Source organism: Amblyomma americanum, chromosome 4 (genome assembly GCF_052857255.1).
Source record: "Amblyomma americanum isolate KBUSLIRL-KWMA chromosome 4, ASM5285725v1, whole genome shotgun sequence".
NCBI lineage: Eukaryota > Metazoa > Arthropoda > Arachnida > Ixodida > Ixodidae > Amblyomma > Amblyomma americanum.
In genome coordinates, this window is record NC_135500.1 from 36,489,301 (window position 1) to 36,507,111 (window position 17,811).

The window sequence follows — 17,811 nt, forward strand, 5'->3', positions numbered from 1 at the left end:
ATTTGTGTTCTTTTCAATAAAACTTTAGTTGGGAGTCAGCGCTCGTCTGTGGTGTCTCTTTCTTTTATTCTATCGCCTTTTTTGGCGCTCTACTACCTACAATGAACCATTGTTTTAGATGCCAGTCGTTTGGACAAGGGGCCAAATATTTCATCGTAAATCAGAACTGCTACCGGTGTTGTGGAATCCACGGCTTCAACGCCTCCAAATAGATTTAGTGTGTGCCAACTGCGCCAATGATCATTCAGCGAGCTTCGACGCCTGGCCCTTCCGTGTCAGCGCCCTGCACTGTCGAGTCTTTCATTATTGGTTCCGAAACCCAACCTAATGAGAAGTTTGTACCTCAAGGAGAATAGTTCTCCGCATTGGAGTCGAATGTCCTAGTTTCATTAGCGAAAAGCGTTCATTTCCCGGAGCGACCCAATCCCAGCCACACCCCATGGTCCACCGGAAGTAAGTCGGTTTTGTTCGAACTGCTTCAGCAAAACGTGGAGCCATGTTCCTGAGCGTCGGTATCACTGCCAGTGCTCTTCCACGCCTCGCAAACATGTGCAAACCAACTACCGTGATCCATAGTGTGCGCCATTCTTCATCTTTTGATCTCGTTGCAAGGGAATGCATTGCGCAGAACAAGCTGCTCAAAAATCGGGGTTTGACCAACCTTCTGCTCATTTCATTGGAAGCTCTGCGCTCACATAGCCCAGCTTTGCGACCTGGCACCCTGGAGAACTGGTCCATGAACCGGTGCTTACTGCTTTCGGGTCAAACTTTTTTGCTCTAACATGGCTGGTGTCTAACCTCACATAACTAAAAACCAGGGTGCCTCGATGCCAGCGTCGCCGTCCAGGGTGGAGACAACTTCGGCGGCGCCGCCATATTGAATCACACGGGATCAGCGGCGCTAGCGTTCGTTACGGTGCCGTTCATGCCCTCGGCGCGCTTCAGAGGGCTTTGACTTGAACCGTCTTTTTCATCAGCGTCGCACTGCGCGTCTTTTTACTCATAATGGCCATTTTAATATCCGGGGGTCGAAGACGTAATTGTACGAATTAATTTTAGGGCCCCGAGCAGTCGAGGTTGAACAATTAGTGTGCCGTCTGTCGGTTTGAAAACCAGGTTATATCATTTTAAAGATCCGTTGCCCAGCAGCTGCTTCCGTTCCGTGCGAGTGGAAGAAATTGTGTTCTTTCTTTTTCTACATGCTTTTTGGTTTTTCGAGTCCTGCATTTTGATAACAACCGCGTGTCATCAGCCACTCGCGCTGCGGTTCGTTTTGCTTTCGTCTTGCGGGATGTTTCCGTTTGTTGTGCTCGCAAAGACTGTTGTCTGTCTGATTTTTAATCTTTCAAATTATAATTGCGAGTTGCTCGCCTGTTTATTGCTCACAGGGGTGCAATTACATTTTTTTACAGGCGGGCGCTGGTATATATAAACGATGCCACCGTATTCCAACGTTGCCACTCCGCCTGCGTTTTCTTTCTCGAGGCCCACGAAAACTGATTGCCCCTCGTTGGCGATAAGGCAATGCATTACTGCAAGTCTTTGACTCATTGCATTTTTCCGACAGGTGCACAAAGACCGAGCTAGTGCTCTAGTGCTCTTGCGTGCGCTCATATGCAGATCTGGCTTGCGCCATGAGCATGCGCACCGGTTCCTCTGCTGCAATTCCTCAGTTTGTGAAACCCATTTTTGCATATATTTTTCATTGTATTTATTTTATTCAAGTCTATTTGTACTCATTATAAGCCTTTCGTATACATCTACACAAAAAGGTGAATTTGAGGTCATTAAATAGCTGCAGTAATTCTTTCCTTAAAATTTTAAATCCAAAATGAAAGCACAGTAGCGCCTCAATCATACCACCCCCGTTAATATGGACGACTTCAATTATGTACAGTTTTTCTGGGGACCAAAATTTTTCAATGCATTTGCGCCTCGTTAATATGGAAACTTGGTGTCCGGACACTGAAGAGGGGGAAAATGCACAGTGTCCAATAGAGTCCATGTATTTTTGTCTGGGTAATATGGACGGAGATGAGAACAAAACCCCTACTGCCCCGACGAGGTGCTTAGATTTCTGCATTTTGAGCGTAGAACATCCGAGGAATGAAATGCAAATGTTCGAATGGCTGAGTGATGGCCCTTTGGTGGTTTCATACTTTACAGTTGCCCAATTGACGCGCATCACCGTTTTCCATAATGCACGAACGACTGCGATGAAAACTCGCTCCAGCTTGTGCCACGCATAAAGCTGCATTCAGCAGTCATCGGCCGACTGTGTACTGATAAACGTATAGTAGCGGTCCATGAGATGTCAGCAGTCGTAGTAGTATTTGGGTCATTTAGCCACGAGACTCCTCAAAGCACATCGTACACCACTAGGCGCGTGAAGCCGCACGACATTATTTCAAGCACAATGGCGACCAGAATAATGGGTCTGTAGCTCCGAAAATCACGTCTAAGTTCAACTTCGCTGAACACCAATATGCACATAAGCAGGCCTTAATCACAGCATATTTTTTTTTCCTCGCGATTCGTTAGCACGGGCGACTCGCTTTATGGTCAGGTTTGTTTGGAAACCAAAGTGTCCATATTAATGAGGAACGACTGCGATCGACTTTTAAAAGTCACCCTTTGTGAAAAAGAATCAACCATAAACGGTTTAGTTTAACAAACTGAAATTTTTAACGATGCGTATGCGTGAAATTCCAATTTTGCCTACAAAATTGGGTGGTGATGGGTTAGGCTTTTGGAAAAATAACTGCTACCTAAAAATTGAGCTTCATTACTGCTTCAGCTTCATTTCTGCTCCGAGTCCCGGGGGAAGCGAAAACAACGCAGGCCTTTAAGGGTTGACCAGGAGCACATTGGCGCACAAAATCCCGTCATGATGACTCGGTGGACTTGACAAGCTCATCAGTCATATGGTCGAACACCCTTAAACAAGCAGAACCACCAGCGAGTAATCCGCAGCCACTGTGCCGGGAACAACGCAAGCACAGCTGCTTGCACCGAGCAACTGCGCTCGCCCGCTGTGATTCAAAATGGCGTCGCAGCGAAAAAAAGCGGCGTGGGTGCGGTCAAAGGATGGAACCACCCCGAACGGCCGCGCTGGCATCGAGGCACCCTACTCAAAACCACCGAAAGGCGCCACTTGCAATGCACTGTAACTGGTCTAGAATTATTAGTCGATTGACTTAACTGAAATTATTTTTGAAAGAAACTCGTGTTTCAAATTGGCCCTTTTAGAAGCTGGCCTGCCAAGCGGGAGATTTCCGTCTGGGTACGTTAACCATAAAAAAAAACTGTAGTTCAAAGCCTTTTCCCCTCTAAAGTGGCGCGCTATACATACATGCTCCGTGAAATTTCGCATGCGTCGTTGAACATCCCCGATCTTTGCTCTGATGTGACTGAAGTAGCGGCTGTGAAGATGAAAAATTGGCAGTGGCTAAACGTGGCTCACTCGGGAGTTCACCGAAAAGCAAGGGCGCTTGCTAAGCGTCTGAGGCTCGTCCATGGCAGCCCGCTACACGATCGCCGCAGCCGTCCTATATATACCCACACGACCACGTGGCCATGACGTGGTATCACATGGCCTTATGACACCCCCATCGGATGTGATCACGTGGCTTCACATCGCCCCATCCGATGTTATTAAGGTCAAAGGTCAATCCAAAGATGACGCAATGTCAAAGGTCAAAGATCAACTCAAGGCCAGAGGTCAACCTAAGGTCATGGTGCAGGGGTCAAGAGTTCGACACCGTAACTGTACGGCATATGGTCATACAAGGCTGACGTAGGTGGCCTGAAGTTCATTCAAGGTCATACTGCAGCCTACGCGACGACTGCTTTACCTAGCGTAGTGATGAAGCTTTTCGCTTCAAAACTCCGTTCACGAGCTCTTTCTCTCTCATTGTGCACATGAGTCCCCGGAAGACGGTAGCGTTGGAGAGGTTCCTAAAGCAGCTTTGTGGCCGCTGCCCAGCTGTTACAATTATCTGCGGTGATCACTCTGTCTGGGGCAGCAGGTATGCGGATTCCCGCGGACGATAACTTGTACACACCATTGACAATTTAGGCCTGTGCATTGCCAGTGATAGAAGCCCCCGGGTGAAGTGGTCAACTACACCTGACCGCACGGGGAGTGGTCCTTGCCCAATTTTTGTGTTTACTGCCGATTTCCGACCTTCTGCTTCAAAAATCAGCCATAATGACAGCTGCGGTAAGTATAGGGCGCACTTAGCATGCGTGTCTGGTGATGCATGCGAGAAAATTAGCATGCGTGTCTGGTGATGCTATCGAGAAAATGCTTTCTATTAAGATGGCAGCAACTACGGCAGCCTAGCAACCTGGCCATTTTCTGCCCCGGGATTTAAAACTCCGGGAGTTTTGCATAACGCACAGGAGGGTAGAGCGGAATGATGAGGAAGAAGCACTGCAGTGCCCGGAAGACGGTTTCAGCAGGCTGAATCCTGCCATTCGATGGCAAATGAACTCTAAAGGTCGCGATGGGCTTCCTTTTGTGCTACCTTGACTGTATTATCTCCGATTAGGCGAACATGGCGAGTCATTGGAAGTCTTGTCCTTCGAAGCCTTTGACACTAGCATTGAGCAAGCACAAGCCTTTTGAGTGCTTGACTGATGCGTCTGCAATGCCTTTGTACGTGCACATTCTGAAATTGAACTCTGTCCTCCTTCTACTTTGACCACGCCCGTCATGGATGCGTCGTTCATGCTTACAGAACTGCAAACTTTTCTGAGCGGCAGGCGCCACCACCAAACAAGTGTTTCACAACCTCTAAGCCGCCGCGGTGGCTAGCGGTTATGGCACTCGCCTGCTGACCCGAAAGGCGCGCTTTGGATCCCGACCGGGGCCGGTGAATTTCGATGGAGGCGAAATCTAGTGGCCCGTGTACCGTGCGATGTCAGTGCACGTTAAAGAGCCCCAGGTGGTCTAAATTTCCGGAGCCCTCCTCTACGGCGTCCCTCATAGCCTGAGTCGCTTTGGGACGTTAAACCGCCATAAACCATAAACCGCTTCAGAATCTCTCACTTGACCACAGGAAGGCGCTCCAGAACTACTTCAATGAACTTTTGAAGACCGGCGACGTTCCGCCATCTTGAAAGATGGCTTCTTTTGTTTCGGTGCTGAAGCCTGGCATAGAGGTGAAGCACATGGCCTCGTATCGTCCATTGTGACTCACAAGCTGTGCGGCTAAGCTGGTGGAGAAGCTGGAAAGTGCCTGCTTAACGTGGTGTGACTATAGAGGGAAGCAAGGCACTTCCATCACGCTTAACTGGATTCCGGCCTGGCTTCAATGCCAAAGTCGCGGACTCGGTAAGAAACACTGAACATCGGAGGGCTCGTGGCCTTTATACACCAACCAATTTCCTCGACCTTGCAAGAGCTTATGATAACGTCCTTGAAAGCTCAATACTAAATAGTTTTCAAGGCATGGATGTAGAGGGCCAGCTTCTAAAATATATCCATTCTTACATCTGGGATCGTTCGACTCGAGTGCGGTTAGGGAGCACTTCAAGCATGCAAAGGGCTGTATCGCTAGGTGTGCATCAGGGGAAGTGTTCTTTTACTCGCACTCTTTAGCGTGGCGACGGCTGGGCTTCCCGAGGCTTTGCAGAAAAATCGCAAGTAGATATGAATGTCAGTATAGCAGATGATATTGGTATTCGGTTCACCGACTACCAACACAAGCGATTAACCTCGGTAGATAGCTCGACATACCCTATTTTCCATTTGGTTCGGTTTATGAGGTTTACCGTCCCAAATAGATTCGGGCTATGAGGAACGACGTAGTGGAGAGCTCAGGATAATTTCAACCACCTAGGATTTTTTAACTTCGACTGACATCCCACAGTACATGACACTCTACCATTTGGCCTCCATCGAAATGCATCCGCCGCCTGCCGGGATCGAACCCGCGTCTTTCAGGTCAGCAGCCGAGCACCATAACAACTGAGTCACCGCGGCGGAAGACACTGCTTTCGGTACAAGATTACCTTAAGAGTTTGAAATTTTTTATATCAGTGGAAAATTGGGGAGTTTTGCGTGGTTGAAGATGGGCTTTGGCAGCTCGTGCATCCGCCAATTTAATTACATCCGATATCTTAGTGGCGTTGTTGACTCCCGTTTCCAATGGCGACGAGCTGCGACTCGACTGTAGAATCTCTATCTTCGATCCTCCATGTGATCCTTAGTACCACTGATGAACAATGGCGAAATCATCCTTCAGTAAAACGAGCTTTTGAGCAAGTTGGTGACTTTCTTGAGACATAACTGCAGCGCGAAAACCCCAAGCGCATAAGGAAGGAGCTCCTACAGCCACGGACAATCGCTGCACTCACAAATGATTTATTGCCCCAAGGCAAGGTTAATATAAAGGCTGCATAGCGCATGCGCGCATTCACTACGCAGCCTTTTTATTAACCTTGCCTCAAATCAGCTGTGAGTGCAGCGATTGTTCGCGTCTGCATGTTTTCCTTCCTTATGTGTTCGTGGCTTTCGCGCTGAAGTTGTAAAAAAAATAGTCCTTCGTCAGCGTTTAAGCAGTGCCGAAAGTTGGGCGAGTTGGTGTGCTTTTATGATGAAAAATGGCGCAAAAGGAACACGAATGACGGACAGGACGACGCAGTCAAGCGCTAACTATCAAGTGGTGAGCCACTTAACGTACAAATTACCCATGCTTTCTTCATCTGTATCACAGTTTGAACGTCTCAAAATTTTGCACTAAAAGAGCTAAAGGACAGCCCTTGTAGTTCCTCAGGTAGCCGCTAGCTATCAGGTTCTTCGTGGGTCGCTATCGAAACATGTTACCCTCCTGGCGTCATGAAGGTTATTAATGTAACTTGTTCGCCTCAGAGAGACGGCAGCCGGGCAAGTTTTTCAACAGCGCCTCCGAAAGAAATCTGAATCCCGGACTTGTTCTTTAACGCTTAGTGCCCTAGGCCTTTACTTTCGGACGAAGCCAGCGGTTAAACCCACCTTGATATTTTGAGACTGTCGACTGTACGTTGACCATTCCTCGCGTTCGCGCTGGGCGGAGTACTCCTTTGGCGGAAAATCCGTTCGCTCGTACGCGATCGTTTCGAGACAAAATATACTGATCATCTCGAAGTACTGACTGATGACTCTGTGGACAAACTCAGCGGTGCTAGTGCAGCCGAGTTCGATGCTCCATCTTCGAATACTGCCTGTAGCATTTCCGCCTTATGCGAGTCGTGTCCTCACAACGGCTAAAAGCGCTGCCACTGATCCGGCCTTACGGAAGCTAAGGTCTTGTCTGCCTCAACCTTCACAGCTTAGTGGGTGGGTTTTCTCCTGACGTAGTTTTATTAGCTCTAAGTGCTTGGTGCATAATCTGCACAATAAATGTTTCTCTGTACGTTTCGAATATAAAAGCATTGGCACGAGCAGGCGGACAGCCTCGCCCCTAAGGATACCAAGAGATTCTTAAAAGAAACAGTGCCCAGCAATTTCATTTCCCTGCGGTTTCCACTCAACCAGCGTTGTCTGACCAAGATACTAGAGGCACATCAAGTAAGCTTATTACGCTGTATTCGCATGGAATCTGCTGCTACCCCAGCGTGGATGCGTAAGACGGCCCAGCGTCGTCTCCACGGTGTTCTTCATGTGGTGTGGGCGGTGATGTAGAAACTTATCTTACGTGCTGCCCGGATTACAACGCGGAGAGGTGTGCTTTGCTCGCTTCCCTCTAGAGGGCAGGAGCGCCCCACGGTTCACTTCAAGACACTCTATACCCGCGCGGAATCGGTTAAATAGGAAGGAGGTTTCAGCATACTTCTAATTCCTTGGAGGCTCTGATCTGAACAGCAGATGGCCACACAGAACTTGGTGACCATTGTGCAGAACTGTGCGCGTGTCCATGTTAATCTGCAAGGTCATAGATCTCTGCCCAAAATTCCCGATGTTAATTACCATCTATGTGTCGCACCGGTGGAGCAGTTGCCGGCAGAATAACTGTAAGGCTATCCCTAGGGTAGCATACAGCAACCACAACCTCTTCTATAAACCAGAACATCTTGTCATATACCCGATACGGGCAAGAAAGCATTTCCCTCTTTGCAATAGGAAATACCGTCTGGTTGCTGTCTTATCCAGCTCTCCGTTTTAATTCCATAGTCGCTAGACGTCGCACTCTCTCCCAATCTCTACAGCTGACACAATGTAGCTATAAGTTAGCAAAAAACGCCAGAGTCATCGAAACTTCAAATATCCTTTCTCCAAAACTTATTCATTGCGCAAGGATAATTCGTACAGGCATTCCCGTCGCAGTCATGCAAGGCGCATTCGCTGAATAACTAATGAAGCTATTCATATAGCCGCAAACAATTCATGACTAAGGAACTTCTTTCAGGTGCAATTCTTTTCATTGTACACAGCACACAGTACTAAGATTCACCTGGTAATAATGCCAACTGAACTGTAGCTGCCCTTCCATGGTTGCTTTCTCGATTAAGGGGCTCAATAACGGCCTGTAGTTTTCCGTACAGTGACATCTACGCACCAGAAACTACAAAGCGCGTGCACGGAAAAATTCGTTGAAGGCACTTAGATATCTCTTAAGAGCGGGAAGGCTAAAGCCGTTTGCGACTCATTGCACTGATTTGAATTTATCGCGCTTGAATTCATTTCGCGACGGAAGAGAAGAGCAGCTGGCGCGAACGTGGCAGAGAGATCACGTGACATCGCGAGGTCACGTGGTATCCCGACGCGTTGCGCCGTGAGGTCACGTGACCTAAAATGTAACGGCCGGAAGCGAGTACGAGCCATTAAAGACTATCGCCTTAAAATCGGGGCGAATTTGCAGTCATCTGTCGGGGATCTGACGCAGCAGTCTCCTTGCTGCGAAAGAAACTAATCCCCGCAGAACCACAGGGCGACGTCTCCCGCCAGGCTATTACAAGATGTAGAGCAGATCTCGCCATTCCAGTAGTCCATGCGTGCCTGTGCCTCATCGCATGTCGAAAGAAAATCTCAAAATTCAGCTTCATCGCGAAGCTCTTTCCTCAAACCAAAAGTTCTTCCACCCCATGAAGAATTATTGCATGAGTAAGCAAGAAACATTGCCCAAGCTGAATAAGAAATGCATAGCGCCCCATCGCAAGTGCTGCTGAGTACTAATAGCTCGCGAACGAGCGCGAATCACAAACAGCTTTCCTATGTAGCACAAGAGGAGCCAGTACAACCGCAAAGACCGTGAATTTGCGAATTCATTTAAGCACAAGAGTACATGAGCACGTGTCACGCATAGCGACTTCTAGCTAATAAGGTGCACGAAATGCAGGTAGCCTAAAACTCCTCGGTATGCCGCAGTGCGGAGGCCTCCTCATTTGACTTACCAGCCGTCCTGTTACAGCAGAACACTTGCGAACTACTACTGCTCGGCAGGGCCTGTTAACTGTGCACTGTGACCTAAAGAATTGCAATGTCGCGAGTGATGCATTTCTGTGACATTTTCTCTAGCTTCGGACACCGGTTCGTAAGCTCTATGAAATCAACAGGATGGCCTGCATGGAGGCGCGCTTTTTTAGAACAGGAACAGTGCCTTCTTGTATATATATAATTGGTTTTTGGGGGGAAAGGAAATGGCGCAGTATCTGTCTCATATATCGTTGGACACCTGAACCGCGCCGTAAGGGAAGGGATAAAGGAGGGAGTGAAAGAAGAAAGGAAGAAAGAGGTGCACGCGGAATGGCGTGCACGTGGAATGGCTGGTGAATGCTTGCTTAGTAGACCCGCCCTATAACGAGAACGAATTCAGCACCGCCCAGCTGTCCTGGCACTGGCATCATCTCTTTAGCGCATTTAGAGCACAGCCTTACACTGCGTGCTGCTTTCTCGTTTCAAATAATTGTGTTACAAAAGAGCACGCGAAGGCAGGTTCAGTTATGTAATGCGCAGGCGGGCAGTGTCAAGCACTCTCCTCGCCTCGCGCAGGCACTTCGACCTGCACCTGAGCGACGTGGCACTGGAGCTGGAGCGCTTCCACGCGCTGCTCTTCATGGAAGCAGCTTATGTGACCAGCCTGGACTTCGTGTATGCCGTGCCGGCCGCGGCCGCGGCGCCGGGCCTCGAGGAGCTGGCCGCCGTGCTTCCAGTGCGGCTGTGGCTTCTGGCTGCGGCCGCTGCGCTGGCCGTGGCGGCGGCCGCCGTGCTTCTGCGACCCGCAGCGGTAAGCACTGCCTACGCTGTTCAGCAGACTATATGCGCAGCATACGCCTTCATCATCGCCAGCCTAACTACCTGTATGTCTCTCCCACATCTATCCAATTAACCCTGTCCTGTGCCAGCTGCGGCTACCTTCACCCCCGCAAACTTCCTAATCTCATACGCCCAAATGATCCTCTGCCTGCTCTGCTACGCGTTCATTTTCATGAGGTCCACTCCATTGCCCATAACAGAGCATCTGCGTATCACAAGTTTTCTTTATGGCAATATTTTCTGCTTAATTTCAACTAGAATATCATTAACTCACGTCAGTTCCCTAGCCCACTTTGCTCTCTTCCTCTTTTATATATTTCCTATCATTTTGCTTTCCGCAGCTCTTTGCGTTTTCTGCGATTTTATTTCCAGCCTCTTCGTTGGCCTCCAAGTTTTTACCCTGAGACAAGTAGAGCTGAGATACAACTATCGTATATTTTCATAAGGAATGATGTTGGCAAGTTGGCATCCATGACATCAAATACCTGCCAGTTGCACTCCACGCCGCTCTTATTCACCTCGGTATTTCGCTCGCTTCGCCCGGATCTACCGCCACTACTCCCGCGGATACAGGTATTCTCTTACCACTGCGAAAACCTAGCTGCCTATTGTGGACTGCCGTTTCCTTTTCAAAGCTGTTAAACATCAGGTTTATTTATGTCAGTTTCAAGGCCAACTGTTCCGCTGTGAGTGGGAATGTCCTCAATATTACGCCGCAGTTCCTCTCGTGTAAGTTACATAGCGAAGCAACGTGATCAGCAAATAACGCGTCACTAAGGTGTTGTTGATTAACCCCGGCAATTACTAACCTAACCTTATAAAAACCTCTTGCAAAGACAGGGTTAATGGCGGACAGATTGCGATTTCGCCTGGTCGTGCCCGAATGCTATCTCATCGCTTTGCCTGCGAACGACTATAGATCGCTGTGCAGTCTCTTCCACACTCTGATTCAGCAATTCTCACTTTACCACTCATTTTTTGATAAAATAAAGTGTTTTATCCACCTGCCACAGTGGACAAATTTTAAACATTGACTTTTTAAGTTAGAAGCGCGCTTTTTTCGACTTAGCACTGTAAGCTGTCTATTCCATGAGAATGCAACCAAGACGTGCTAACTAGCAGGCTGGTTAACTACCACTGAATAGTTGACATTTAGTTATTGCCGTTATATTATTTATTTATTTAGGGGCTAGTACCCCACCGTACGCAATTTCCTCATCAGTTTTCAGAGTTCAAAGACTTCCAATTTCGTCGCAGCTGCCGCAAAATAAATTCTGATGGCGCGTTCACACTTGGACATTCGGCGACGAGAGGAAGCGGAATCCGCGGCCGCCGAAATGCTGTCTCGTTCACACTTCCCGGCCACTGCATCGCCGCTCATCGAGTGTGTGTCGTCTGCTCACGGCGTTCACAGATGTGGCAAGAGGTTAATCGATGATGTCTACATACCAAAACCTTATGCACGCTTGCGTACGCTAAATGCAGCTATTTTGTCGGACGTTACGACATTTCCAACATTCTCACTTTTTAAACGCCCAGTGGCGCCATCTGGTGGTTAGAACAGGAACCATTGTTGTCAACAACTCGACGCCACTCTTAAGCCTAAAAGGGGAAGAATCGTCACCCGAAATAAAAATAAAGCAAATTTATCGCTCAAACGTTTTCTTATAGGCGAGATAAGACAAAGCGAAAGACCGCTGACTCTTTTATGGCCTGTGAACGTGCTGAAAAATGCAGTAACAGCCAAGGTAGATGTATACTGGTAGCGAAGGCTCCATAGACGCCCATTGGTCCAAAAAATGGCGGCTCATGGGCACTCCAGCGCCCCCTGAATTTTGGGGGGCAAACTACGCATACGTGACGTAGAATGACGTCACGCATACGTATGCTTTTGGCGCGAATTATAAAGCGGTCTTTCTGTAGAAACCGCGTTTTCGAGCCCGTATCTCTCGAAGGTTGCTGCCTTTCAGCGCGCCCCAACCTTTGCCAGTCAAATGTGCTCGAGTTCCTGCTAGTTATGGCCTTGTTAATGTACAATTGGGAACGCAATGAAAGTGACTGGTAAAGGAGGGGCAGCATAGAAAGGCAGCAACACTTCCAGACACTGGCGAAGCATGCATGATTCGTAGTGCAAATACTGGTGCTAGTACTTTTGAGAGCTTTTGAGTACAGCAAGGTATGATGCACAAAACACTGGCTCAAGTGCACAGTTCGCAATAGAGTGTACGGCAAGTATGGTTTTCATAGTTTCATATTCATTGTTTATTGCAGCAACCAAACAAATACAGTCACAAAGCACACCCTTGGCACACAAACAAAAAATACATGTCACAGGCAGCACAAGCAGTATTGTTTAAGTTGGCTAATCATCTCAATAGTCACAGTGCAGATAGGAAAAAGCCCTGAAGTGCCACGAACGTTGTCAGTTAGGAAATTGAAAAGTATAGAAAACAATGCTACGACAGCTTCAATTGAAGCAAACATAACATGACATAAGTAGGCGCATCAACACAGACCATAGAGCACACTGGGATTATTCTTCACATTTAATTTCTTCAGCTGAAAGAATATAGCAGGTGCGTTTACATCTGCAAGGCAATGTTAAAGCCAGCTTTAGCACCCTCAAACGTGCTCAACGTAGGAGCAAATACCATACATTGAAAAAGACATGAAGCCAAGTACGCACGAACGGGTTACAGCTATGAAACACGAGCGAACAGCCCGGCGAAACCATATCGAAGCTATCGCGCATACCTAGAGCAGACGACACACCTGTGAAAGTCCAGCGGGAATCGGTGTAGCGTGTCACCAATGGTACTATCCACGCTGTCGCAGTGTACCGCCTTGGTGTACCACGGAGCATCGTTTCTTCACATGCCGCAAGCTCATCTTGAAATGAAGCGCTAAGCGCTTCAAAAGAAGAGCGCGAAGCGTGCAAAGACGGAAAAAGACTTCGCACTGGCCGCACGCCGAAGGAAACGACAAAACCGAGAAAACTGCCGCAGCGGTGCAGCGGGCTGCAAATCTTACCGAACGGTGACAAAGAAGCGACGTGCAAGGATGACGAAAACTTCGCAAAAGGAGCATTTTGAGACCGGCGAGCTAAATTTATACGCTTTACCAGGCACGCCATCGCAGACAGCTGCCGATAAGAAATCGCCACTGTGGCCGGGTTAGCCGGGTATCGAAACAAGGCCTGCAAAGACGCGCTGTAATGCACCGCACACTCATGAATAGGGGGCAGGTCAAGAGTGTTGAAAAAATACAAAATTTGCCAGGTTTTAATAAAATGACTTACCTCTTTCATAAAACAAGGTGCTAATATATTTTTCTTTTCTATTGGCAGATTACATTCCAATTTTGTAGCTTTATCATTTCTTTATATGAGTGTTTTGCCCCCCCCCATCCTCTGGTTGTGCTGCAGTCGCGCTAAACCACTTTTCGGCCCAGCCTTCGCCACCACTATAAATCCGCCTTGTAACAGCGACGAATCCAGTCCGAAGCGAGGCGTCCTGCATCGACGGGCGCCGCCATGTTTGTCGCCGCAGGTACTCGCCTTCCTATTGGCTGACGAGATTCGGCGGATTTTTTTCCGGTGGCAGAATTCGGTCCTGGACCGATCAGCCTTTCCGCTGGGTATTTCGGCGGAATCTCTGCCGCGGAAGCGGATTCCGCTCGCTCTCGCCGCCGAATGTCCAAGTGTGAACGCGCCATGAGGCTGCACACCGCCGAATCCGCTCGACCAGAAAGAGCGCTATCCACGCTATAGGAGCACGCTTGATACATCGGAACGCCTTTCACTTGCTCCCTTCCTGTTCGTCGCTCCCAGTCGGGCGCTGCAACAAGAGCACGTGACAATCGCGCCGCTGTGTGGCACGCGCTCCTGAGTATGCTCCCGTAGGGAGCAGAGTTGCGTGAAGGTCCGCCATTTTGTTCCAAGCTCTGCAGCAAAACCGCTTCACGTGTGGCATGAGCACTTTGGAGGAACTCCTCCGCCTCCCAGCGATGGCTACAAAATACCTCCTCAGTCGGATCACAAAGCAGACTGCTCAAGATGGGAGTGGCTGGCCCCCTCCGGCTCATGCTAACCCCAAGCTTTTTAATATTTGTTCCTTCTACGAACGTGTACACGGCTTTGCGGGTCTGTTTGGGATGCAAGATTTGTCTCGATTGAATGCACCCAGGCGGAGTTGATTCTACGTTGTTCCAGACTGTTCTGGTTACTTTGCTCACCGTATCTCGAAATTTCGTTCTCAGCTTTGAACTGATTGCGGCCGACAGCGGCGGGCATTCTGTTCGATGACCGCCGAGCACGCTTGTTTCTCCTGCCGCCGCCGAGTCATTAAGTTCTTTGTGGGCGACGGTCAGCCCACCAACAGTGTCCTTTTTTTTGAAGAACTTTTCGCTCTCTTCCTCACTGCCTGGACTGCCGCCTCCCCTACGTGACAATAGGTTGGGTATGAGGCGACACGAACTGGAACATTTGACGTCAACGTGATCATATCTTCAGCTCACCATTTGGTGGCACGATGACGTCAGAACGCATGCCCAGAATGGATCAGCAGCTGCATGCTATAAAAGCGGGACTAACGCCTACCAGCTTCAGTGGACACGGCGGCATCGCCATGACAATGTCGCCTGACGTTCCGCTGTTCATGCAGGTTAGTGACAAAAAAATGGCTTCCATAGTGATGTTCTTGGTTTTATAATGCTGCCGCGTCCACGATTTGTCGCTGACTGTATATGCGACTGTTTTTCCACTGCGGGCCTGTTGTTGAGTCTCTCTGGGGATGTGCAGAAGAATCCAGGGCCTATAACGGACGATATGTGCAAGGAATTGCTCCACAATCAGAGGGAAATTTTGTCTAAGCTTACTGCGGTTCAAGAAAAGCAAGACTCTTTTGAAACTAGAATCCTAGGCATGCAGAACCGGCTTCTTTTTATTGAAACTAAGGTACAAAGCTAAGGTACAAAGCAGCAGCGGCACCAGAACAGACTTCCAGAGCGAGCTCGAGCTCTCCCACGTGCGCGGCAGCCGGTCACCGAGGCCGGCCGAACCTCTTCATCGTCGTCGATGGTGGCGCACTGTCGTCTTCTTCATTGCACTAGATTTAAATCGTCTTATGATGGAAACCAAAGAGAGATTTTTTTATGTAACACTGAAATATTGTCTTCGTGAATCACCTAGAAATTTTTGGAGATATGTAAACCACACAAAGACACAACATAAAGGTGAAGATGAACGAAGTATACCCAAGTATGTGCTGAAAATTTCAATTCCTTTTTTTTTTAAACTACAGCGCGGAAGACGGGGACTTTAAGGGTGCGCACCTCCGTGCTCACCAACGATGATGGCACACTTCAATACGTTTACGCTCCTCTGATCGCCCTCCAGTGCCTGACCTTCTGATCAACGAATAAGGAGGCCTAAGCCTTCTTCTGTGCATTAACACAAAGAAATCCACCGGCTCCGAAAACATCCCGAATGATTTCCTATATAGGTATGCTCAGTGGGGCGCTAAATATCTTGCTATAATCTTTCAATCTTCGCTTACCAAGGGAACATTTCCTACAGCCTGGAAACAAGCCAAAATAATTCCGGTTCACAAAAGTGGGAGCACATCTGACGCAGGTAACTACAGGCCCATTTCTCTTACGAGCACATGCTCCAAACTGCCTGAGCACATAGTCTGTAATCATATCTCAAATTATCTGGAAACTAACAATTTATTGTCAAAAGTACAACATGGTTTTCGTAAGAGATTTTCTGCAATAACGTAGCATGTTCAGACAGTTCCTTATATTTTACTAACAATAAATAGCGAGGACAGATTGTCATAACTTTCTTAGACTTGGAAAAAGCGTTTGATAAAGTATCATATCCTAAACTCTCGCTAAAAATGAATGTAATATTTAGAAATCCTAATTTCATTAAGTGGTTTACATCCTACCTTCAGTCTCGTGAGCAGTATGCCGAAATAAATAAAATAAATAACTGAGTAAAAAAAGCGATCTTCTAACTCAAAAAACATGTTTTAAAAATTGTGTAACGTCTTAGGAGAAGCACCCTGTGTAGGAACACTAGGCGTAGCCAGGGGTCTTCCTGGCCGCTCGGTTTCTCTTTCGCCCGTGTGCGGCCCTAAAATGCCTTACGCTACAGTGGCGACGGTAGAGGCATTGTCGAAATTCTATAAACTTATAGGGACATCACTAATAGGGGGCTACAAGTCTCTCACTTAACGAGGAACTTAACCGCGAAACCTAAGCTGATTATTCAACAGTAGTCAACTAGCCTGCCAGTCAGCACGTCTTAGCTGTGTTCTGATGCATTACGCCAATGACAAAGTAATGCTAAAAAAAGCGGTCTTCTAATTCAATAAGCATATATTTAAAGCTTGCCGACCCTCTTAGGTGAAACACCCTGAATATTAGTTGATTAGATTCTGCATATTTCTTTATAACCTATTTGATGATGTGAATGTCATCTATTGTTAGTCTAAGGTTCTTCGGATTCCATAGCGCCCGCATAGGAGCTGTAAATCGTGGGCGACGCAGTAAACACTATTAGCATCGACATTCTGCGCTCGAGCACATGAACGCACAGGCATTTTTCTCAGAGCGGGGTCGTGAACAGGTCGAAAATCTGGAGGCTACCGAACGAGGACACTAATCCGGATGATACCGTAATATATGCTGTGTAGAACTGGGGACGAACGGAAGCGCGCTTGTCAAGCCTGTCCAGCCCAGCCAGTGACTGCAGCGCGGCCACTGGCAGCTAGTTAGCAAATGCTACTAATAGTGTCAAACACACCGCGCGTCATTCCCCAGGCTGTCTTTGGGATGCAGTGTAGTGGGGCTCGCTGTCTGGAACAGCGAGATAGTGAACGCCAGCTCGCTAGCGCAAGTCGCTATCGCCACAAAACTTTGCGCGCTGGTTCTTCATGTGGTATCAAGCAAACAATTTGTGAAATGCCAGTATGGCGAAGATTTCACACCGTGTAGCACTTTGCAATCTCAGCCCATCAATTCATCGTGTTTCGTTAACTGCTACGGGCGCCGACTTTCACAGGTACCACACCTTGGCGCGCTAAACTGGCTAATATACCTTCCAGTCTGCAGCATGGCCAGATGGGAAAAACCACCAAGAATTGTAGCCACGCAGTAGAATTTCAAAGGTCGTCGGTTTCCTCGAGGATGGTTCACAAACCCTTCCTCTATTGTCGTTCGGCTTGGAAGACGGACAGGAGGCGAGCTTGTAGATGATGACAGCAGAGCATATATTTACAGCATACATATACAGAGAGTTAAACTGGAAAAAGCAGAACTGAATTTGCAAAAGAACAAACTTTGCGCTACTTTACTCATCGACCGGGCAGGTTAGAGCCTAAGTAGCATCAAGTTGCATGCTAAGCATGGAGCCCCAGCTCAGACTGGACTGGACTGCATCGGTTTACATGTGCTTTTAAGCACTTGATTAACAAAGGACTAAGGGCGGTCATTTTCAGTGGCCCGCCCTAAGCATCAATTCTCCCCTTTGGTTGGGCTTAGCCTCGAACCTAAAGTCTCGTTAA

The 17,811-nt window shown here is 48.1% G+C and overlaps 1 protein-coding gene across 1 annotated transcript in view; it reads left to right on the plus strand.

Moving 5' to 3' along the window:
* LOC144129456 (uncharacterized) overlaps nucleotides 1-15,650 on the plus strand; it is a 33,547-nt gene extending 17,897 nt beyond the window's left edge. The window contains exons 3-4 of the mRNA XM_077663637.1: nucleotides 9,977-10,284; nucleotides 15,541-15,650. Of these exons, the coding sequence (XP_077519763.1) occupies nucleotides 9,977-10,284; nucleotides 15,541-15,650 (418 nt within the window). The remainder of the gene's footprint in view (nucleotides 1-9,976; nucleotides 10,285-15,540) is intronic.
* Nucleotides 15,651-17,811: the final 2,161 nt, after the last annotated feature.